Genomic DNA, 25,471 nt, shown 5'->3' with positions numbered 1-25,471 from the left:
AACCATGGGAGAGGGGGCGGGGTCAGCTCCTGGTCACTTCGGGGGCAATGTAAAGCCATATAGATACATAGAGAAATAGAGAGGGGGCACTGTAAGTAGAAGGGGGGTTGCAGTGCCCCTTCCTGATTACCTTATACATCACCCACCCCCCTTGAAAGGATGTCAAACTGAACAGATAGCAAATACAAATATTACGGTGTGGGACGTTGCGTCCCACATATTATATATATATATATATATATATATATATATATATATATATATATATATATTTATATTTATATATATATATATATGGTATGCTATGATGACTGGGCGACGTGGCCTGGCTCATACGCCATGTTTATTTTACCGTCACTTCTTCCTACTCGGCTTCTACCAACCATCGCTACATTCTTACGTTACAGGATTTCCCCTCCCCCCGAAGAATGCGCGCGTTACATATTGCAATACATGATGAACAAGCAACCTCTGAATGCAAAAAAAATTCCGCCATATCCACGAAGTGAATGATGATGAGTGGGCGAAGCTCCGGAGGTAAACCTGGTAAACCATGAATCCTCTGTACATTTTGCCCACTCGATTTTATTACATCGCTCCCCCTAGCGTACGTCGCCGCACTAAATCGAACGATTGCCTTCAAGCAATGACGCGCGTCATATGTGACATCATTCCTATTTTATAAGATCTCGTGTCTTTCATCAACTACAAGTACCGCTTTCTAGTTTATAACATCTTGCATCTTTTCATCATCAGCTACAAGTACCACCATCTAGTAAACACTACAAGAACTAAACGAGAGGTGGCTACATACAGGAGACGGTACCGCCATCTAGTGAACACTGCAAGAACTAAACTAGAGGTGGCTACATACAGGGGACGGTACCGCCATCTAGTGAACACTGCAAGAACTAAACTAGAGGTGGCTACATACAGGCTACAGGGGACGCGCAGCCCACGCCCTAAGGAGCTTCGCCCCTAAAAATGTCCAAATGGGTTGTAGTTCCACATCACAATCAAGTTCCGTAAGATCGCACAGAATTAACAGGAGAGGGCAGCAATCCGGAGTTATCAAGTACGGCTCTGGTGGGCGAGGCTGGTTGTTACGCTCTGGACAACATAAGCATGCTTTGAGCGTGGAAACAAATGGAAACGCGCCGGCGTTCTTGCGAGAAAAGAACGAGGTTGGAACGCCTTGCAGGATCGACAGTTTTATTGGCGTCGCATTTTTCATCGTGAGTAGCACAAACGCCATGCATGCAGTTTGCGTGCCCTTTGATCGTGGCTGATTAGGCGCTGCTTGTATTCCTACAGAGTACAAGTGGTTGTTTTGTGGCGTTTAGGAAGTTTTCTATGGCGATGGCACCGATGTTCCCACCGAAGGCGTAACCTTGAACGCTGGTGCAGAAAAGTTCCTAGGCTTTTCTTTCTTCGAAGATGGCTCAAATGTGGAATCAGTCGTTTCTGTAGTGGTCATTGTGGTGGTGGTGGTGGTGGTCGTTGTTCACGACATTGTTTAAGCCACATGTATGCTTGCGATGTGGCTTTAGTTCTTCGTTGTCCTTGTTGGTGTGGGCGTTTTTGCTGTTGGGCCTCTCCTTGTTGCTTTTGTTGGCGTTGCTTATGTTGCACTTTCTGACTAGGTGAACTTCCTTTAAAAGCATGAGCCTGCTTTTCTTTGCAGGTTGATGTGACCAGCAAATAGTTTATACTTGTTAGGGTGTGGCGGTTCATGTCAGGCAATGAAGATAATGCGCCAAAATTGACAGAAAATTGTGCTGAGGCTCTTGCAACGAAACTCCTAATGAACGTTCCTGGCACAGGGCAGTGCTTGAGAGTTAATTCTTCCGAGCCTCCTGTGTTGGTTGGGCTCTCAGGTGGCTGGGAACTCGACGGCGACACTGCAAACAGGTTCGTTTGGTCAGATTTTTATTAGGGCTGTTGCTCAGTGGCTGCAACTTTACAGATAAGCGGTTCTGATGCATGAATGTGGACGGTTTGCCCTGAGCTTGGCTGACTATATTCGGAGTTCTACAGCTCTATCCCGATCATAGAGGGCGTGCGAGCGACGAAAGAGCCAAGTGATGAAAAACAATGAGCTGGGCCAAGTGTGCGAGATGGGGAGTTAGCTGCTCCAATGCGTGAAGACGAATTTTCACTCATTAGGTCGGCATGATGTTGTTTGGTATTTTCCCCGTGCGACAGCTGGTCTACCGTGGACAAAGTGTCTTTATGACACGAATAGCGACACTTAAGAGCACCTGAGGAGCCGCGTGATAGAAAACCAGGTGGTGGTTCAAGTATGCAAGACAAAGAATGAAGGGCGTCAAGTGAATGAGCAACGTATCGTGTCTTGTGCTGGAGCGATTACTTTGGAAATGCAGACTTTTGTGCAGAAGGGAGGCGCGCTCGATGGTTGGTTTTTTCCTGAAATAATCATGGTTGACTGTCAGTGAACTCATGTACCACTTTGTTTTGTGGCAATTGTCGATTCGCGCTGCGCTTTCGAATGCTTTTAGACTGCTTCGGGAATTGATGATATACTGTTGTTTTCTCCAGATGGTTGGCAATAGTAGGTCTTGGTCATAGTCGATAAAGCGAGTGATCATCTCTTTTTTGATCTTTCTCAATGACTCGTCGTTTTCAAAGATGGGAGTGAGGTGAAATTTAAATGCCTCACCAGAGATGTAATCAGTAAAGTTGGTGACCATTTCCCAATCCGACCAGAATGCAGCGGCAGCGTGGAGCTGCCGCTGCATTCTGTCCTGTATGGGCCCGTCATCTGCTGATCCGGTTTACTTGGGGATGTCCAGGTCAGCCGATGGTTCTGTCATGGTGCTGATCGCTGTGTGCTGCTAGGAGATGATACCGTAGTCGATGTATGGTCAGGGTGTCTTGTGAGGAACTGCGTCGATGATGAGTGACTGATGAAGGGACTGGCAGGTCTTCATCCTATCGACTTGTGTGACGCTATGATGACTGCGTGACGTGACCTGGGTCATACGCCATGTTTATACTACTGTCACTTCTTCCTCCTCGGCTTCTTATCTTCTTACGTTACACACACCCACCCACACCCATATATATATATATATATATATATATATATATATATATATATATATATATATATATATATATATATATATATATATATATATATATATATATATAGTATGTGTATTTATATGAAAGTAGATGCGCTTTCACATAACAACATTTGTTATGAATAACAGTTGTTATGTGAAAGCGCATCTACTTTCATAATTATAACCTTTCGGCCACCGAAGTTATTCTTGTGCATATATATATATATATATATATATATATATATATATATATATATATATATATATATATATATATATATATATATATATATATATATATATATATATATATGTGTGTGTGTGTGTGTGTGTGTGTGTGTGGCTGTGTGTGTGGCTGTATGTGCGTGCGGAGTGAGTATGAGACGTGTATGTGTCTGGCCCTCCTCTCGTGCCCTTCTGCCCTTCGCTTGGCAAAGGCGCTGCGTGCACTGACCGTGCCATTCTGACCTTTATTTCTTGACCTAGAGAATCACTTCCCACGCTTCCGCATGGTTGCAGAAGGTAGTGCATTGTTTTCTTTTTTGACCACGCACGTCTCGTTTTTGAGAAGCTTGTGAAAATGACATGCACTCGAACGGCTTTTGACCGAACAATTTTTTGTGAAAAATTCAAAATTTTTTCCTCATTTGCTTCTAGATATAAATATGTGCTGTCCGTAGATCTTGACAGTAGGCCACTCATTTATTCACATTTAATGTGGATGATATAGAGCGGTAAAGCACATCGAATCATACAGTGCACAAAAAAACTTATTCTCTTTTACATTTTCTCGGCTATTCTTAGAGTATTCTGTAAAATGTGCCAATGCCTCAATTATTTCCTTCATTTTGTCATCCCTACGACATTGCTATCTTAGGAAAGGCAGAAAAACAGGCATGTTGTGCAGACATACATGCAGCTTGATTTTGCATGTTCACCACCCGCGCCGGTGGTCTGAATCTTATGAAGCTCAACTGTTCACCCGCTAGTCGCAGGATCGAATCCCGGCAGTTCGCGGCGGCCACACTCTCAGGGAAGGTGAAATTGTTCGAGACCTTTGTAGTTAGACTTAAGTGCATCTTAATTAACCTCAGGTGGTCTAAATTTTTGGAGCCCTTCAAGACGGCGTCTCTCACGAATAATTTGATTTCATTTTATTCTCTTTTATTGTTTCACATTTTCAGTACTTGTTTCTTTGTTGGTAGATTCATATGGTAGTCAGTATATTGTCTTTGATACCTACACACTTCTTACTGTTTGTTTGTACCTTCGCCTCCGGCCTGCGCCTTTCTAAGGCTTGCTGTATTCCTAAATAAGCAAAATATATTACGACTTTGGGTCGTTATACGGAACAATTTGTATTGCAATTATAGCTGTACGGTTTTCAGCTCTTCTGCACCCTTACGAACAGCGTAATAACACCCTCATGCCACTTACATCCTTCTCTCAGGGTGTACCAGCCTAAAAAAGGGTGGTATACTAATTCAAAAAGGGTCGAAATTCAGAAAACACCCCTTTTACACTCACAAGAGTGCAAAAATTTTTACTGTGTAGGACAGAATCATGCTATTTCGTTAAAGTCTTACTGGCGAAGCAGAAGGTTCCTACAGTTTTCACCAATTTTTTGTAGCAATAAAATCAGCTTTTCGAGCACACGCTGAAACGCTGAATGGTCAGTACGGATTCAGAGCGTGATGCCTCTGGCACTGTTGTCACAATAAATATATAGCTCTGTACCTCGGTCAACAGGGGCTCGCGGACTACACAGCGTCAACATGTTTTGTCGACAAGAGAGACTTTAAATTTGTTGACTTAATGTGACGTCTGCTGTAAGAATGAACAGTACATGGACTGCGGAATTGAAATTACGCTGTTGCAGCTAATAAATGATTCGTGCAGATAAAACAAGTCGTGGTAGCTGCATAACAACCTTAGAAGACCCCTAGGCGTACCCTGACTCATTACAACCGAAACTAAACTGACTTACAGAGTGCGTTAGTTTGGACGCACTAGGTTAGGTCCAGCGTTCTCAGTGCCCTAGATTCGTTTCTCTGGCACCATGGTTTGAAATATTGACGGTGAGTCTTACTAACGCCACGTGATATTTCCAATCTATAAAAACTACTCTTGCCATGAATGTGTCATAGAACAGCTTTGTCATATAAACAACCACCCCACCATTGACATTTAAAAGTTAATTCAAGTATTTTTGTCAAATAACCATTCTTGAGTAATATAGCTAGTAGTAGAATCTTACTGCCTCGACCTAGAAATTTGCTTTGAATACAAGTGCTTACGAATTATAGTTTTTTAGAAAAATATGAATTGCTTGAAACAAACATCCTGTGTTTACAAATAAATTCGGCAGATCCCACCTACCGTGAAAATCGGTGATATGCGAAGGATTCAATGGAAGGCCAATGTATTGTAATGTCTTTATTAGGTTTATTACAGGTGGCGCTGAAGGCATTTACAAATAAACGCATCGAGATACGTTAAACAGCCGATATGTTTTGTATACCCAGTAAAGTAGGGTTGCGTAATGATGCCAACAGCAACATTCATAATAACAACACCATGAGCTGTAAGCTGATGTAAACGGCTAGTGCTGGTGAGCGCGGTAGTCTGGACACTACTACATAGCCCAACTTTAACGAATGGCGTCTCACTATAATTCACTATAACTCGACATGACGGCTCCATCAAAGGGGTACATATCGAATGTTTTTAAAATTGGATGGCCAGCTGTGCAACCCCTTTGAAGTTTCAAGAATATTAGCATTTATATGAAAAGAAATTCCATGACCTGGCGTTAGTGGCGTGGCTCTGGGGTAAAATACGTTTTGCACGCAGATTGCCGGGGTTTATTCCTGCTAGGACACATAAATTATTTTCTGGTTGACGATGCCGATGTCAGCTTTTCTTAACGACCATGCAATAGAATTACCTATGTCTCTTCTCGCTGTTTATGAGTAGATATAATGTTTAGGTAATTTATGGCGGATAATCACAATCCTGCAGCACATGCCTAACCGAGCGTATGTGTCACAGGTTTAGCGAACAGGCTTCAACGACGTATGCGACGCTATTTTGGCTTTATTCATGTCATCACCAGCGAGACAGACTAGTCAAACCATCTAACCTTCCCATAAGAATTTTTATTTAACCCAATTGAAAAGGCTCATCATAGATAAACAGATAAATAAATAGATAGATATACGGATAGATATATAGACAGATAGATAGATAGATAGATAGTAGATAGATAGATAGATAGATAGATAGATAGATAGATAAATAGATAGATAGATAGATAGATAGATAGATAGATAGATAGATAGATAGAAATTCGTTGTCGTCAATGTCTCCAAGAACCCCTCTTCCTCTGCCCAACAAAATTGATGTGTTAATATAAAGTGTCTCCAGATGTGCACTTGTCGACATAGACACCTTTGTGTAATTAGTGAGAAATGGTGCCGCGATTTCAGAGAAGTCACAAGGCTGCTTACCGATCTTGCCCAGCGTACAGTAACCTCACATTCCATTGCACCGACGGATCAGTCCCAAGTGCAAGTCGTGTTCAAGATATCTGGTATGCCGTCATATTTGTCGTTCTTCCCCACTCATCCCACAATGCCGTAATAGGGTGGGATTCTTTTTCCACCCACCTTGTTCTTGTCAACTGAGCTCGCGCTGAACTTACATTGACGACTACGTGCACTGATATTGACCACTGCAGTCCCATTAATTATTTTTCTTCAGCTTACATCCGCATCACGCTCTTGTCCGTCGTTCTAGTGCCCGTGTTTTCACCTGCTTCGGCTAACTAGAGGCTACCTTTTCAGTTATCTATAGCTAGTGCGCGCCACGGCATCGACCTCCTGTTGTTTGCCATCATCCACTTTGTCAATGGTTTTGCGGTACTTTATGCGTGCAACGTCTCCACTTGTCAGTATATCCTATTACGTGGCACGTGCCTGGGAAGCTTTGATATGTTAGATTGCATTTTCGAACACCCATTGTTTCCATACAAGCCTTCGCTACCGACTTCTGCCATTGGCCCTGCAACTGACACTTATTATGCTATATCCATATTAAACAAATCCATCACATTCTACCTAACGCCTAGGTCGCGGGAATTAACGATTGAGCTCTCCCAGCATTTTCGAGCCAGCTTTCACATTGAGCAACAGTCCTTAGGTCAAGCGTCATCTGTTGTTCCCCGCATTAACACCAGTCAACTGGCACCATTACAACAGCGTTCATACCATGTGTCAAGAACTGAACGCCATGTGATCCGCAAACAGGTCGGCGGTATGCTCAAACATAGCACAGCCGAGCCATCCAGCAGTCTCTGGGCTTCTGTAGTTGTGCTGGTGAAGCATGAGGGCAGATTCATCAGATTCCGTGTTGAATACAGGCGTCTCAACCGAACCACGTGCAAGGATCCACTGCCGTGGAATGACGATGCTTTGGACTGCCTGAAGAGGGCAGAATTCTTCTCTTTCTTGGACCTGCGCTCTGGATACGGGAAAGTACCGAAAGTACCCAAGGCGGAGGCTATTCGCGAACAAATAGTTTTCCTCACGTCTGACAATCTGTACGAATTCACACTCATGACCTTCGCCCTCTGCAACTCGCTTGCTACTTTTGAGCGAATGATGGACGCGATTCTTCAAGGCCATAAGTGGGATATTTTTCTCTGTTACGCAGATGACATAGTCGTCTTTACAACAAACGTTTCAACCCATTTAACCAGCCTCGAGCAAGTCATCCTTTGTCTCTCCGTAGAGGGGCTAAAACTAAACTTGAAGAAACGCCAAGTTACCACTGGAAAGCTTATTATTCTTGGCCACGCGTTTTGCAAAGACGGTATTCTACCTGATTCTTCCAAACTTACAGCCATTTCGAGTTTTACAAACCAACTAATTTTAAATAGCTCCGAAGGTTCATTGGTCTTTGCTCTTATTTCGGGCGCTTAGTCCGCGAGTTCGCAACGATCATCGCTTTTTTGATGAAGCTGCTCGCCGGCTCTATTGACCTTTCGACATGGTATTCCTTTTTGGGGCGAAGCTCCTTATGGCGTCCCTCGTAGTACGTAACCACCAGTGGCACATACTCGAAATAGGTATAACATTTGGCCTCCGAGGTGGTGCCGGTGAGAGATTTCTTCTGTGCGTTGTTTAACAATAAAAAATGGTGGTCAATGTGCGTGCCAACGGCTGCTAACGGGGAATGAGAGACAGGAGCATTCGGCTTTTAGTCAACGCGCACGCTGCGATCCACATTAGCAGCCACTGGCATGTACATTAAGTATTATCTGACAGGAAAAGGTTGCTACGTTATACTCGCTGGGCATAACCTCCTAGGTTTTAGAAAGGTTTAGCGAGCATCGGGCCGCAGTGCCATGAATACAGTGAACTAGTATATACAATGAACTCAAGGTGGTTGAAGGTGGGAAGTAGACCCGAAGCGCAAGCCGTAAGAAAGTGTGCGTGTGCCACCTCTCGTTTAGTCCTTGGAATGTCCACTGAATGGTGGGTCTTCTATATGGGGAATATATGATAAAAAGATGCGAGATGGTGGGACTTGGAGTGTTCAATAGATGGACGAACGAACACACAGACAGATGCGTGGATGGACGCATGAACGGACGCAGGGGCGGATGCATGAACGAACGCAGGGACGGGCGCACGAACAGACGCATGGACGGTCACACAGACGGACGCATGGACGGACGAATGCTTCGCCCCACTCTCCATCATTCACTCCGTGGATATACTGCCATTTTTTACGATGCTTTCAAGCAACTTCACCACCTTCTCACGTCGCCGCCTATTTTTTTGACATTTAGACTCACCTGCACCAACAGAGATCAACACAGCAATTAGTGGTGTTGGCATGGGAGCTATTCTTGCCCAACAGAAAGGCGGCTTTCAAGAGTACTTCGTTCTCTGCGCAAACTGAACTCTTAGCAGAGCCGACAGTATTCATTCCTTCACTCAAAAGAAATTCCACGCCATTCTTTGGGCGATAGAGAAATGTCGTGCCTGGTGCCCTTTTGATGTCCTGACTGACTGCTATGCCCTTTGTTGGACGTCGTCACTAAAGGAACCATGTGGTCGCCACGCCCAATGTGCGTAACGCCTATCGGACAATATCCGTGTTGTGTATCGCTTAGACTGAAGACATACGAATAAAGACGCCCTCTCCCGTTCGCCCCTGTCTTCTGATCTTGCCTACTGCACATGTCTTATCTGTGACACCACTGCCGTCGTCGACTCAGCATCCGAGCAGCGCAAGAACCCGTGGCTTGCTTCCATTCTGGACATCTTGGCTGGCTGCACAGCCTCTCCCTCTACTTGCACGTTACATCGGTATTGTTAGGATGGAGGTATCGGGACATGCCACCACGTCCGTGAGTGTGGCGACCTTGGGTAGCGTGGTCCTGGCTAAAGCCATCCGAGTCTCAGGAGAAGAAGAGTCGAGGCACCTGAATAGGTGAAAAAAAGCGTTTATGTGCAGTATATACATGTATATAGTAAGGTGGAACAGGATGAAACAGACGAAGCACACCGGATCGTCTCTGTGCTCGCGTTTTATACACCGTGTCTTCTCAATATTCCTTGCGAGGGGACACAATTTAGTCCTGGTCACTTCAATAGGATTGTCCTCCTCGACTCCGCCCCTGAACAGGCAGTCCAACCTACTTTTAGGAAAGTGCAAAAGCACGCACATCTCATTTCACAGGGAGGAGCAATACGGCACCACTGACTCAGTTTACTGACCGCAAACTGCTCGCGTAGCGAGACTCTTTCGGGTGTCAAAATTATATGGTGTCTCATCTGGCAATGCTAGTTCCTCACCGGCCCTGAAGATAACATTGCATTAAAGCATGGCCGCTGGCCCAGGAATGTGGAAAACATTCTCGCTGATCAAGTCAGGATGAGAGGACCATTCTCCGATGTACAACGCTGTGGAGGCGGCAACTCAGGCTGCAACCGTCCCTCCATGTAGTCAGGAGGGTATAAAGGGTTTTAGGTCCACGGGCCCAGCAGACCCGCCGCATCGCCACAGTAGTTGAGTCTGCCTTGGACTGTCACTATACTCAGGACAACCTTTTACGGTAGAAGCTGGTAAGGCCGTCGCACTACAGGAAGTCGAGCAATTCACCACTCGCGAAGATGTGCCATACCAACGCAGCGGCACAACCAGTGGACGTCAGAGGCTCCTCGTCATCGCATATCACCTGCGATTTGAAATTTGTTCAATGCTTCAGTGTGACCCCCGATGTGACCACGCAAGTTTTGACATTCGATATGTGGGGTTTAACGTACGAAAACCACTATAGGATTACTAATGACGCTGTAGTGGAAGGCTCCGCAAATTTTGGCCACCTGCGGTTATTTAGCGTGCACCCAAATCAGAGCACACGGGCCTACAACTTTTCCGCCTCCATCGAAAATGCAGCTGCTACAGCCGGGATACGATCCCGCAAACTGTGGGTCAGCGGCCGAGTACCCTAGCCACTAGACCACCGCAGCGGGGCCACGCAGCTTTCATAAAGACATAGGCCCGTATTCTCCAACCAGCCTGAACCTTACCTCGAGTTTTCCTTATCGGTTTAAGGCCTTTATTACATTTGATAAGCAAAAGAGACCAGTACGCATGAACCAATCCAATTGTTATCTTTTAGCCTGTTACAATTTGTTCAACCTTATATTGCATGTAGAGAGTACTGCAGCTTGTATAAAATGCGAGGTAAGGCCAGGGTCGACTTGTGAATACGGCCCTTACTATCGCTTCCGCATCCCTTGTTTTTTGGCGCGGCATTTACCATCTTATTCGACAGTACTCTTAGTCAACATTCTACAAAAAGAAGACTTTCTCTCATCTGCTGGCGTAACAATATTACCTTTGCCATGCCCTTTCGGACAATTCGACCGGGTGGGCTTCGACATATGCGGACCCTTCCGAGCACCGAAGATGGTGATCGTTGGATCATCGTTGCGGCCAACCACTTCATGCGGTACGTGGAAACTTCTAACCTTCCTACATCTACAGCCAAAAACGTTTCCACTTTCATTTTGCACAATCTCATCCCACGTTGTGGAGCACTTTGAAAGTTGCCAAGTGATCGTGGCCACGCATTCCTCTTTAATCTGATCACAGCACTACTGCGTGGGTGCCGCGTCATTCACCCTCACCACAAGCGCCTATCATCCCCAAACGAATGGAATGACAAAGCGCTTCTATCACACCCTCGATGACTTGCTGTCTATGTAAACATAGTCGGACCGCTTGAATTGGGGCTGAGTGCCTATCACGTTTGCCTATATTACTGGATTTTAAAGCACTACTTTGGTCTCCCATTTTATTTCCTGTACGGTCGCGAACCTTTCACCAAGGAACTCATTCTGTTGTGGACACGTGACGCCTCACAACTTATTACTCTATCCTAAGCAGCTATCTAAGCTGAAGAATGTCGTGAACTTACACAGTTATTCACAAGACAAGACCAAGGGTGCCAGAAGCACCACCACGACGCACTCACTGATATTGCTTCTTGCAATTCAGGTTCGCTTATCTGGTTGTGTGTGCCTTCTTCTAAACCTGGCCTTTCCACGATGTTGGCCTCCAAGTACCCAGACCCATAGCGTGTACTAAAAAAGCATAACTGGTAAACTACCTCATCGAACCACTGGAACGGTCTTCTCACCATCTTCATCATGGCCAGAAATTGTTCACGTGTCCGGACGGAAGCAGTGCTATGGACCCACTGTGTTTACTTGTCCGTAGGTCGCCAGGATGGCTCCTCATATTGCAGGGGATAATTTTAACAAGTGTGGGTGACGAACGCTTCGCTGTTACGGAAAACGACGACGATGATAGGTAGCTGTAGTTGCCGCTACCTATCATCGCCAGTAGCCCTACCGGCTCTTTAGAGAGCTGAGCGACGTCTGAACCTTTCGTGGCGTACAACAACCCTATTTGAAAATATAGATAAATAGACAGATAGATTGATCGATAAAAAGATAGAGAGATAGATAAATGGATAGATATATACCAAATGTGCCTACAGTACTCAAAAATGCTTGGCAGTTACCCTTTTCAGCAATGATAGTGTTTCGTGCCTGATTGTATGCATGTGCGAATGACGCATGCGTAGCCGCTCTAAGTATCATCATCAGCCTGGCTGCGGCCTCTGCAGGGCGAAGGCCTCTCCAATGGTCTGCCAAGTAACCCGGTCTTGTGCTTTTCAGTGCTACGTTACGCATGCGAACTTCATAATCTGATGGGCCCACCTTTCTGTCTCCCTTTTATGCGTTTGTCTTCTCTGGTAATCCAGTAAGTTACCATTAGTGAAAAGTGGTCGTCCTACCTGTGTTCCACGTACTCAGCCCATGTTCGTTTCTTCATCTCGATGTGAACTACGATTTACTTACCCCGGTTCGTTCTCTGACCCAATCACCTCTCTCTCTCCCCTTCTCTTTCTCTCTCTCTCTCTCTCTCTATATATATATATATATATATATATATACGGGTTAACAAGCAACGATTTAGCCCCAAATCAACCTATTATAAAGCTTCACCGCGTTTTCAGGTAGGCCTTGGTTTTAGATAGATTGATCATTTATTGCATATAGGATGTGCCGCCGGCTTTGTTAGCTTCTTCAGGAATCCGTCTGTTCACAACTTTGTTCGTTATATTTGTCGATATTTTCTTCTTTTTCAAAACTTAGTATAAGTAGTTTTTCTAACTAATTAGAAATAAAATAAATAAGATCCTGATAATTAGAAACTATATTAGGAATCATCGTCTCATAGATCATATGCCTCAAAAATCTCTAACCCATCAATAACAAATGGAGTTACAAGGGTTTGTCACTTGCATAAAGCGCTTTCTTTCTCCGCTTGTGATGACGAGGTTGCTGAAAGGTAGCACATAGCTGTTGTGGAACGGAAAAAAGCGCGTCCACAATCTTGAGAGTGCGCGATTAAATACGATCGCGCTCTCTCGTTGTGATTCTTGTGGACAAGTGTGGATCACTATGTAATGTTATCGAAACACGAAGAACCGTGCCGAATTGTTACGGCATCGGTTCGAAAGAAACGAATCTTATATAAACGCTGTTCTTTGTGTACGATGGCTATTGGCGAAAAGCATCTTACTGGCTTCTCAACGTCAGGCAGCAGGTGCTGGAAGCTGTCAACACAGTGAACAAAGAGATCTGTATCAGAAGATGGCAACTCCGTGCTGCTATCCGCAAGATTTCTTTTCTTGGCGAAGCCATATTGAGGCTCAAGATTTTCTTTAAAGCTTCGTACAGCCTGTCAGTTGTGAATAATTTTATATTCTTTGGTTATTGGTAAGTAACTTGACCTTTTTTCACAGGTTGATGACTAGTTCTCACCACTCGAACCTGTGATGACAGTTTTCCTTGCCTATAACGTACGTTCTTTACTGCGTCTCGATGTGAACATATCACAAATGCCATATCCATTCTTATAATGTCGATTAGAGGTTTTGAAGTCAGTTTTTTATTTGCATGCAACTACGTTGCCTCGCCACTTAGGTGCAGTCGACGTTGCTTGCAAACTATATTAACACTACTTCTACGTTGTCGGTATAGTCGATATTGTAGTTACTGATGACATCATCATCACGATCAAAAGCCTGTATACACCCTCTTTAGGGCACATACCTCTCCCGAGTGAAATGTGTGGGAAAGTGTAGTAGGCTGTTCATTTCATGTCGTTTTTACGAGCACTGAGTTGGAATGAGCGCGGCGGTTAGTCCTCATTTCTTTTTCATTCACGTATCCGCTAAGCTGTTTCAAAAATGTCACCAACTAGCCAGTGTTGTCGATCCCTCGCCTCGTCCCATATTGCGTCAGTAAACGCTGTAAACGCTGTCCAGTGCTTGCTGCTGGCACGTCATACCTTCAAACGCCTTGATATCATCTTGATATCAAGAACAAGCAGCATTTCGAACAGGCTACTCAACAATCGGCCACAGTCATACTATCATTCAGGTAATAGAGAAATGCTCAGAATATAACCAACCACTATACGTAGCCTTCATGGACTGCAAGAAGGCGTTTGATTCAGTAGAAATATCAGCCGTCATGCAGACACTGCGGAATGATGGCGTCGATGAAGTATATATAAACAACCTGGAAGAAATCTACAGGGCATCAACTGCTACCATAGTGCTTCATGAAGAAAGCAACAGAATACCACTCAAGAAGGATGTAAGGCAATGGGACACAATCTCCCCAATGCTATTTACCGTGTGCTTACACGAGGTTTTCAGAAACCTAGATTGGGAACAGTTAGGGATAAGAGTTGAAGGAGAGTACCTTAGTAACATGCGCTTCGCCGATGACATTCCATTGCTGAGTAACTCAGGGCACGAATTGCAACTCATGATTACGGAGTTAGACAAGGAGAGCAGAAAGGTGAGTCTTAGAATAAATCTGCAGAAAACGAAAGTAATGTACAACAACCTCGGAAATGAGCAGCGCTTCGAGATAGGTAATTGTGCACTTCAAGTTGTAAAAGACTATGTCTACTTAGGGCAGGTAATAACCGTGGAGCCGAACCATGAGATTGAAGTAACTAGAAAAATAAGAATGGGTTGGAGCACATTTGGCAAGAACTCTCACCTTATGACAGGTAGATTGCCACTATCCCTCAAGAGGAAGGTATATAACAGCTGTATATTGCAGGTACTTAGCTACGGAGCAGAAACCTGGAGACTTACTAAGAGGGTTCAGCTTAAAGTGAGGACGACGCAGCGAGCAATGGAAAGAAAAATGGTAGGTGTAACCTTAAGAGACAAGAAGAGAGCAGTGTGGATTAGGGAACAAACGGGGGTTCAGGATATCATAGCTGAAATCAAGAAGGAGAAATGGACATGGGCCGGGCATGTAGCGCGTAGACAGGTTAACCGCTGCTCGTTAAGGGTAACTAACTGGATTCCCAGAGAAGGCAAGCGGGTTATGGGGAGACAGAAGGGTAGGTAGGCAGATGAGATTAAGAAGTTCGTGGGTATAAATTGGCAGCAGCAAGCACAGGACCGGGTTAACTGGCGGAACATGGGAGAGGCCTTTGTCCTACAGTGGACGTAGTCAGGCTGATGATGATGATAATGATGAAGAACCTTATTTTGTTGCGTTTTTCTATTGTTAAGCTTTGTTCACCAGGCTGTTTTTATTGTTTGCTTTTTGTTTGTTCCTTTGTTTTTACCTTGTGCCTATAATACATTGCAATGTATTTATTGATGCCCTCCTTATTGAAAGCCCTGTACCAAAAAATACCTGTAAGGCACTTTGAATAAACAATCGAATTTCGTTGATTCCTTTGTGATATATGTTGGCTGTGCATAGGATGTAGCTTTCTTTCAGTATATATATATATATATATATATATATATATATATATATATATATATATATATATATATATATATATATATATATATTTGTGTGCGTGTGTGTGTGTGTGTGTGTGTGTGTGTGTGCTCTTTCGACCAATGAAATCTTTCTCTTTTTCATTTGTGTGTTACAGACTACTACTGGGCATCTTCATCTATGGTACGACCTGGAGCTACGCTAGTTGCAATTTCCGTGCTGTGTCACGGAATGCAACGACTCAAGTAACCGGTGAAAGAAGCTAAATTGCAAAGTGTCGGGAAAATCTACAAACATTGACTGCGATATTGAACACTTTAATTTCCAAGCTCTAATAAAACCAGAAAGCGTAACAGCGCTGCAGTGGACAACACACAAGGAGGGGGGGGATATGGACGAAGCCAGATGCTTACTTTTAGCTCAGGCTTTATTGTAAATCAAACACGCTGTATCACAGCGACATTTATGTTGTGTCGTCGTTTCAACCAGCGAAAGCAGACAAAAACAACGCGGGCCGCTATGGCCTTGCGATGCGAAGCCTGAGGAAACAACTGAGGTGATGGACTTGTCTCTGAAGTCTGCAACCACTAATTCGACTGCTTTCTCCACTCACCTCTTCTAAGCAGTGCTATATTTATACTTTTCATCTTGCTGCTCCTTTTCCTTCATTTTTTTCACCGGCCCTCTCGTTATACTAAACTAAAAAATAACATGCTATGCATTACCTTCTTCATGTTTTTCAATGTACCTCACACAAAAGCCACAGTATAACCGTCATTCTACTGGTGATAGACGTGCCATGTCACCCGCTCGTTTCGTCACGAAGTTATCGATAGCGAAGTCCGAAGCAGCCGAGAGCAACATCCCCAAGAGGCATCAACACGATAGTCCTACTACGAATTTTTCAAGGCCAGTCACTCACTTCGGCAAAGCCTCTTTAGATACGCTCGACCGTCTGATGGCTCAGAAAGGTTATTTACATCTAGAACTGCTTGGGAGAAGGGGGTCGCCTCTGTGTTACTTTATTCAGCAGGGTGCACGGGACACTTAACCCAACGTCTGTGAGGAGATTTTGAGGACGTATGCTACATTTCGTGGGGCCTTCAGGTCTTCAATTCCCGCGCACTATGGCCTGCTCGGCATCGCAATGGCACCTTTGAGTCAATCTGCACAAGGCAGGCATTGCCATTGCCTTGTGCTGTATTTTGCACATTATCAAGCCCTGTAACGCTTCTTCCTCACCGTGTGATGAACTGGGCGTACTTTGTCTTTTCCCCTGGGTTGGGAGGGAGGAGGTTTCCCCTGGGAGGGAAGGAGGAGGTGCGCCTCTAATAGGCGCATAGGCCCAGAAATCGGCGCACCACCTTCTTGTCAGTGGGCGGCGGGAAGTCGGCGATGTCGGCTGTTTTCGGTGGATCGGGACGAACTGCACACTTGCTGATAACGTGCCCCGGCAACAAGAGCTCTTTGTACGCGAATCTGCACTTTGCTGGCTTCAGTGTGAGTCCGGATGCCTTGATGGCTTGAAGTACAGCTTCAAGGCGCCGAAGATGCTCGTCGAAACTCGAGGAAAACACGACGACGTCGCTCAAGTACACAAGGCAAGTCTGCCACTTCCATCCTGCCAGTACTGCATCCATAACGCGTTGATAAGTTGCAGGCGCTGAGCAAAGACCAAAGGGCATAACCTTAGACTCGAAGACGCCGTCCGGCGTTATAAACGCCGTCTTCTCTCGGTCTTTTTTGTCGACTTCGATTTGCCAATAGCCAGTCTTGAGGTCCATTGACGAAAAGCACTTGGCGTTATGGAGTCGATCAAGTGCGTCATCTATTCGTGGGAGAGGATACACGTCCTTTCTTGTGATTTTGACCAGGCGGCTATAATCTACGCAGAAACGTAGGGTCCCATTCAATTTCTTCACTAACACCACGGGGGATGCCCATGGACTCTTGGACGGCTGGATAATGTCATCCCGCAGCATTTCATCAACTTGTCTCTTCATCGCCTCACGTTCTCGCGTCGAAACCCTGCACGGACTCTGACGGAGTGTTCTGGCATTTTCTTCGTTTATGATGAAATGTTTCGTGATTGGGCTCTGCCGAATTTTCGATGACGACAAAAAGCAATCTTCGTATTGCAGGAGCAGGGCCTTGAGCTGTTCTTGCTTATGGTTTGGAAGTCTGTGGTTGAGATCGAAAGCTATGGGAGGGCCTTGGTTCCTCTGAGCATCTTCCGCATAATCGGCGAGGGCGAAAGCACTGGTGGCTTCGACAATTTCTTCGATGTATGCGACCGTTGATACTTTGTTCACATGTTTGTACTCATTGCTGAAATTCATGAGCATAACCGTTGCTTTGCCTCCCTGAAGCTTGCCCCGCAGCTGTGGTCTAGTGGCTAAGGTACTCGGCAGCTGACCCGCAGGTCGTGGGCTCGAATCCCGGCTGCGGTGGCTGCATTTCGATGAAGGCGGAAATGTTGTAGGCCCGTGTGCTCAGATTTGGGTGCACGTTAAATAAGCCCAGGTGGTCGAAATTTCCGGAGCCCTCCACTACGGCGTCAGAATAATATGGTAGTTTGGGGACGTTAAACTCCACATATCAATCAATCAATCAATCAATCAATACCTGCAGCTCTGCAATTCCTCTTGCGACGCAAATATTTCGGGATGCTATTAGCAAAAATATTGCGCTTCTGTGCTTGTGTTTTCTGTTTTTAAAGAGGCAAGGAGATGCTGTATCTGGTGCTTGCAGTGTGAGCGTTAGGTTCAGTGCTGAAATATGTTGGGCGGAGTTCGCAGTTCTGACCATGCCAAGAATCATGTAAGCAATGGCTGTCATAAGGCACATGGTGTTTTTCAACGTAGAAGCGTTCAATCAAAGTAGCGCCGATGCCTACACCAGTAGCTTCCTTATGGACGTCTGCCGAAGGCTTGGGGTCAAATCGCCGAAAAAACAGATGCAACTTTAATAATATACTTGAGGTTTCAGAACGTGGACACCTTTTTAGGGGTCGAGTTTAGCCTTGCACTTCTTTGAAATAGTCATATATGTTAATAAGCAGTGGTAGCGAATCTACGAATAAATTGACGAAATTATGAGAAAGCCCTTAGAATGCTGACTATTACGTTAGAAAGCTAGATTCAAGACTTCTACTGCAATCGTTTTCTCTCGATCAAGTCCTTTAGCTTCGTTATTATCCAGATGGTCTAATACGTTTGGCGCCCTGCGAAATGGCATTTGGCTGACTTGAACACTCAAGGTCATATACAGAGGCACTGTGAAAAAATTGATACTTGTATTGTGTTCACTCTGCCTAAAAATAAATGCTGACTTTGAATTGCAATGTACGCAGGCTGTTGTTCATAAACCGTTCAAATATTCTGGGCAAAGTACACAAAGCAAACAGCACTAGATGACATAACAAACACCCAGTAGAAGAAACGCCAATTTTATTGTCTACCTTGAGAACGACTAAACACGTTGTAGACAGCATAGTGTTGCGAACTTTGAGTTAGGGAATTCCACGGCTGCCACCACTGTTTCAAAACGTGTGTCGCCACGTGTGGTTTTATTACTGTTGCGGCTTAGATTAGTGCGTTCGGAACCGCAGCCATCTTTGTATCAGGGGGTGGATGAGTAGTAGAGCTGGAGCTAATAACAGAAAAGTTTATTTGCAGTAATTTACATTTTGGAGCTAGCATAATACTACGTGATTAAAGGTCGACCGCTCAAGCGTTTCTGAATTCGCGTTACATAGCATGGGTGTTCCCCGGATATCGTTCAATAGAAAAAAATGTAGTGCAGAACAGTCTAATGAATAGCTAGTCGTCATCTTCATTGTTGGATCACATTTGAAAAGCACGAAGGCAGTATTTTAGGTGCAAAGCTCCCCAAGACGTAGGCCAGTCGTCACCTGCATGTAAGCATTTCTGTAGTAACCACCAAACAGCATATCCACGGAGTGAATAATGTAGTGGGGCAAGCCTTCGAAAGGCTTTATCAGCAAACCGTGAATCATGCGCTGGCCGCATCCGTCTGTCGTCAGTCTGTGTGATGCACGGAAAGACAGATGGATGCACGAACGGAAGCATGCATGGACGGATGGGCACACAGAAGGATGCATCGAGGAAAGAAGGGACGGACGCATGGATGGACGCAGTTGGACACACAGACACTTCTGTGGAAAAATGAAAGCACAGATGGGCAGATGGATGAATGCACGGACGGTCGCATGGACGGATGATTGATTGATTGATTTGTGGGGTTTAACGTCTCAAAACCACTATTTGATTATGAGAGACGCCGTAGTGGAGGGCTCCGGAAAGTTTGACCACCTGGGGTTCTTTAACGTACACCCAAATCTGAGTACACGGGCCTACAACATTTCTGCCTCCATCGGAAATGCAGCCGCCACAGCCGGGATTTGAACCCGCGACCTGCGGGTCAGCAGCCGAGTACCTTAGCCACTAGACCACCGTGGCGGGGCCACATGGACGGACGAAAGCAAGAAATAACAGATGGACGGAAGCATGGACGGACTCATGGACGCTTCGCCCCACTGATCATTGCTCACTCTGTGGATATGTAGTGATTTATAAAAGATGTGCGAATCGAGAGCGCCATCCTACCAGGCGTTTTGTTCCCCAGCTGCCGCACGCGCGCCGACCGCGTAGCCCGGGCGCGTACAATCACCGGCATTCGCCAAGATGGCTGCCAGGGTGCCTCTTGGTCTGAGCGATTCAAGCTTCCGCTTCGTTCTGTGCTAGCATGTCCGGGCACGCAACGCTGCGTGGTCCTACGTCACAACACAGTGCTATTTCCCTTTGGGCGCGCGTGATATCCTCCTCTCCTACGAGCTATGTTGCGCCCAACGATTCGCTCATCGCGGAAGATGCTCTCAGGCCTCCACGAGAGGTTGACGCGCTGCTCAGCAGGGGGCTTCGCGTTCGTGCGTTCGACTTCGGTCCTTGTGCGGGGGTCGTCGCGCCCTAGGCAAGCGTACTTGCTCGGTCTTGCGGAGTTCTCTATACGGCCTGCAAGCCAGTGAACGTCGCACTGTGCTGCATCTTGGGTAATAAACCCGTTATTCTTGTTTTGATACCTCTTGTGTAGTTTCTGCGCCTTGTTGGAGAAAACGACGAACCTGGCCGCAGCGTCGTCGCACGCAGCGGCAGTGGAGGAGGTCGCATTCCTACACGGTTGCGCTTAGTAGGTAAGCCTAGTGCAAACCTATCTCCACAAAGACGAGAGTCTGTTTGGGGACCTTCTATGCAAAGAGTTTGATCTGTCTGTCTGTTCAATTGTCTGTTTGTCTACCCTTAACGGTTCTGAGTACTCTAAATGGCATCAGCCGATACCCCAAACAGCGAACCTCGTCTGCAGGACCCACCAATTTTGCTCAAGATTCAGCGTTCATACTTGTATGATTGTCAAATAAAAATCCATTATTGCACATATCTGAGGCACCATAATTACACCTATATATTCTGTATGTGCGTCTTTTACTGGAAAAGGCATACATAAGTAACTCTAAGGCCCGTAGCGTTTATCACGCTGCACTGACCATGCAACACTTGCACGAAAAGGCGAGTGTTTCCTACGCTTTGCTAAGACGACACGGTGGTGGCACCTACCTGTCACCTTACGTTCTACAACTTATCAGCTCTGAGACGTGCGCGTGCGCCCTTGTCAGAGCTGTGCGTATCGTTTTTATACAAAACTGCCACATGATGCTCATGTCTCACGCGTAAACTGACTTGATGCGCTCGTTCGCCTCCACTGCACGCTCGAGGCACTTTAACGCAGCGCCTCCAGAAGACCACTCACCAATTTTCTTGCGCAAGGTATCAAATGAATGTTTTGTTCATTCTCTCCACACGCAATACTATCATCTTTAGACAACATTTGGAGATTAACTGCAGATAAGGCGCGATTTTCTGACGTGTATATTGGTGGAGACATTTCAGTAGAAATCGGAAGTGTTGCTGCAGCTGAGTGTTTGCCGTTCATCTTCAGACTTTTCACCTATTTTCGCAGTTATACGGGGAACATAGTTTCCTTTTCGGCGGCAATGGAAGTGGACTTATCTGCACGCCCACCCGAGTTGCCGGCGACAGCGCCGGCAGCCTCAAGGAAGCAAAATCGCCTTTCCAGTGACAGCGAGGCCCCTCATTGGCACTGCCGAGAGCGTCGACAGCTCGGACGACGAATACGTGACCATCATGAGCCACAAAGCAAAGCGGAGGATGCTCAAGGCATCCATGGACGCATTTGCTGGGAGGGCCCCGCAAAGTCCGCTGAGGTACACCGTACTATTCTTGCCTACGCAACCATCCATCAACATGAGACTACTGAACAGGCAAGCTGTATCTTTAGAGCTCGAGGCACTGTTGCCGAACAGTATTGAGGATATCAGAGTGAATCCCCGGAAAAATTTTGTAGCAGTGGACGTCACTCAAGCTTCAGCGTTAGATTCACTGAGCAAAGTTACCATTCTTGGCGGCATGACTGTTCACACTATCATTCCGCTAGGAAATCAGGCAACTACTGGCGTTATAAATGACAACAATTTGACCATCTCGAACGAAGATCTGCCGATTCTTATTAAGCCTGCTAATGATGGGCCCCAAATACTACAAATGTGCCGTCTAGGAAAGTCGAGATGTGTGAAGATAGATTTTAAAAATGATTGCTTGCCGACACATGTTAAGGTGGGTCATTTCCGACACGCTGTGCGGCTCCCTAAGCCGCTTCAGTGCCGAAAATGTCAGAAATTCGGTCATGTGAGCGCCGTCTGTGGAAACCCTATAACATTTTCTCGTTGTGGTGCACCACACTCTGCCGACAACTGTAAGGCTAATTCCTATAACTGCCCGAATTGCCAAGGGCCCCACGACGCCACATCAAAAGAGTGTCCGAAAATAAGGCAGGAGATTTCGGTTCTGAAGAAAATGGTGAGAGACCTTTCCACTCACCGAGAAGTGGTTGCTGTCGACAGGTGACATCGTTCTCGTCGCAGACGCTCATCTAGAAAGCCCGCCCACAGTATCAAGTCTTCTGTAAAGCCTCCTTTCATTCAATCGGCTTCACCACCACCACCGGGCAGAAGGAACACGTGCACTGAGAATGCTGCCCCTGAAAAGGAGGCTCTGGAAGAAGCATGGCCATCACTTTTAAGGATAACCCCTGCAGAAAAACTGGAACGTGCACCGGGAGCACCACTCTCTGCATCTCGCAAAATGAGGTGACACAGCATGACCGAGAAATTTTCACGATGATCAAGTCTCTCATCAATGCCATTCGCACGCGTATAAGCAACACGAACACGCCTACAGCACGATGCGCCGTGCAAATATTGAATGCCCTTAGTCCAGTGCTTGCCAACTTCGCATAGGCAAAATGGCTCCTTCACTGCCTTCATTCCGAGACGAAGTACGTAGTGCGACAGTTTTACAGTGGAATTCCAGAGGACTCAAATCATGGATCTCATGTTTTCGACATTAGGTTTTCCGCAACTGATTTCCTATATTAGTAATATGTGAACCTAATATGTCAAAAGCGATAAAGCTTTCTGGCTACGAAGCCTTCACTTCATCGACTTGTGGTGAGCCCAGCGAAGTAATTATATGTATCCGCACAGATTTAACCTACATTCCACATTTCGTGCAACCCCATAACGGAAACCAATACGTATGCCTCCGCGTTGCAAAGCAGAAGGTAGCCTTCATGCTTATCGGCGCATACATCTCACCATCTGGTCAGTTCGATGGTGAAAGACTACATGACATCTTAACCGCTACACCTGGATCTTGGATTGTGATTGGTGATTTCAATGCTCATCACTTGCTTTGGGGAAGCACAAAGATTGATTCCGGAGGCCGGAAACTTGCTGTATTCGCCTCAAGACACGAACTTACCGTTATGAATGACGGCAGTCCAACGTGTTTGCGTGGTTCGAGATATAGCAGTTGCTTGGATCTTGCATTGGTGTCACGGCAATTCACCCAACAGGTGCGATGATTAACTGATATTTAGACTCATGGCAGTGATCATATTGCAACGTATCTGAAGCTCACAGGTTTTGGAACCTCCTCCTCATCAACTAACTGAAGACTTAATTGAACAATGTACAAGGCAAAGGTCGAAGAGGCATGCGATGATATCGCGTGCGGCCTCAAGAAAGTAATGAAAAATGTGATGGAAGAGGTCACGTGCGCCTCTAAATACACATAAAAGCGTATAAAATTTGATATAGAACTTAAACGACTACGAACGATTCGTAGGCGGGCGGAGAGGAGGTGCAGGCGCACTAATTCAAGTCATGACCTCTGAGACCCTCGACGTCTACAAAAGAAAATCCAACGTCGAATGGACAAGCTGGAGGACCAACGGTGGAAGAAATTTTGTGAATCACTCGATCCTCGCAAGCCTATGTCCCATATATGAAGGACGGTGCGTGGCCTTGGCTTGACTTCACAACAACGTCCATTCAGCACATTGGCTCTCCATCAAGGCCGCTTGCAGGTTGACGTTGCTGAAGATTTCTGCGTGAAGATTGCGGGCAATGGGGTTACCATGAGTGACGAAGTTCTCGGGGATGTTCCTGTAGCACGAGTTTCTGAACTGAATATGCTTTTCCCACTCGAGGAACTGGATGCAGCTCAAGCCACCTGCAGTCGTTCATCATCACCTGGGCCGGACGGTATTACATACGCTGCTTTATGCCCTCTTAGAAGACGCGGCTGAGACCAGCTACTAAAATGCTCCAACCAGTCATGGAACGATGGCGTCGTTCCAGGAAGGTAGAATTCCAGCCGCTTGGTACCAATCCTCAAACCTAGAAAGTCGCCACTTGATCTGGCAATATATCAACCCATTGCGCTATCCAGCTGTGTGGGGAAAATAATGGAAAGAATGGTTCTGACACGCCTCGAGTGGTAGCTTGAACGCTATAATATATACCCAGAGGCCATGGCTGGTTCTCGAAGAGGCCGCTTTTCTATTGATAATGTCATCGACCTCGTAAGCTCTGTGCAACAACAGAAATATATCAAGCAAATGTCGGTTGCAATGTTTCTAGATGTGAAACGTGCATACAACGTAACACTCGATGCAATACTAGATGCCTTGGCAAACATTGGAATCAGTGGAGAAATGTTTCGATGGATTAGAAGCTACCTACAGAGGAAATCCTTGTTCGTGCTCACTGCGGAAGGCCGCACCGTTGATCATTACACCGATCGTGGCGTTCCACAAGGCGGGGTTCTCAGCCCTACACTGTTTAACCTCAAGATCATTGGCCTTGTACAATGTCTACCTCGAATAGTCAATATCTCCACATACGCAAATGATATATGTATCTGAGCTTCAGCAGTGACACGACTCCAGGTACGCGCATGGCTCCAAAAAGCAGCGAGAATAACGTCGACGTACCTCCATGCTCGAGGCCTCACACTTTTTACCGAGAAGTGCGCCTTAGTCCCTTTTACCCGCAAGCCCATGATCTGTTATCCTGTTCTATCGACAACGTGAACCTTTCGCATACGAGACGTCACCAATTCCAAGGCATCATTATCGACACAGATCTTTCGTGGGAGGCTCACATCTCGCACTTGAAAAAGAGGGTCAGCTCTATCACACACTTGATGAGATTTATCGCTGGTAGATCGTGGAGCACATCAGTCTCATCTATGCTTCAGCTGTTCAGAGCGCTTTTCTTGGGATATAGGCGGTATGGCACGCCCGTGCTTTCCAACGCCGAAAAAACTAACACCAGGGTCCTGCAAAGCATTCAAGGCCAAGTCCTCCGCAAATGCTTGGGGCTACCTCGGTGCGCCAATACGTTAGCAACAATTGGTATTGCTAAAGACCATCCGATCACGGCATATATAACAGTCGACACACTCCGGACACATATCCGTCACATACTCAGAGTGCCTAACCACCACCTTGCTAGCTTGCCACTAG

The 25,471-nt window shown here is 45.8% G+C and overlaps 1 protein-coding gene across 3 annotated transcripts in view; it reads left to right on the top strand.

Annotated features, from left to right (window-relative positions):
- The window catches only part of LOC142818066 (uncharacterized), a 499,687-nt gene extending 483,829 nt beyond the window's left edge, over positions 1–15,858 (top strand). For all 3 annotated transcript variants that reach the window (XM_075896306.1, XM_075896305.1, XM_075896307.1), the window contains one exon: positions 15,663–15,858. In XM_075896306.1, coding sequence (XP_075752421.1) covers positions 15,663–15,754 — 92 coding nt within the window. In that variant the 3' untranslated portion in view covers positions 15,755–15,858. The remainder of the gene's footprint in view (positions 1–15,662) is intronic.
- The last annotated feature ends 9,613 nt before the right edge of the window (positions 15,859–25,471 follow it).

This window comes from Rhipicephalus microplus, chromosome 5 (assembly GCF_043290135.1).
Source record: "Rhipicephalus microplus isolate Deutch F79 chromosome 5, USDA_Rmic, whole genome shotgun sequence".
Lineage (NCBI taxonomy): Eukaryota > Metazoa > Arthropoda > Arachnida > Ixodida > Ixodidae > Rhipicephalus > Rhipicephalus microplus.
This window is presented reverse-complemented; position numbering and strand designations above follow the sequence as displayed.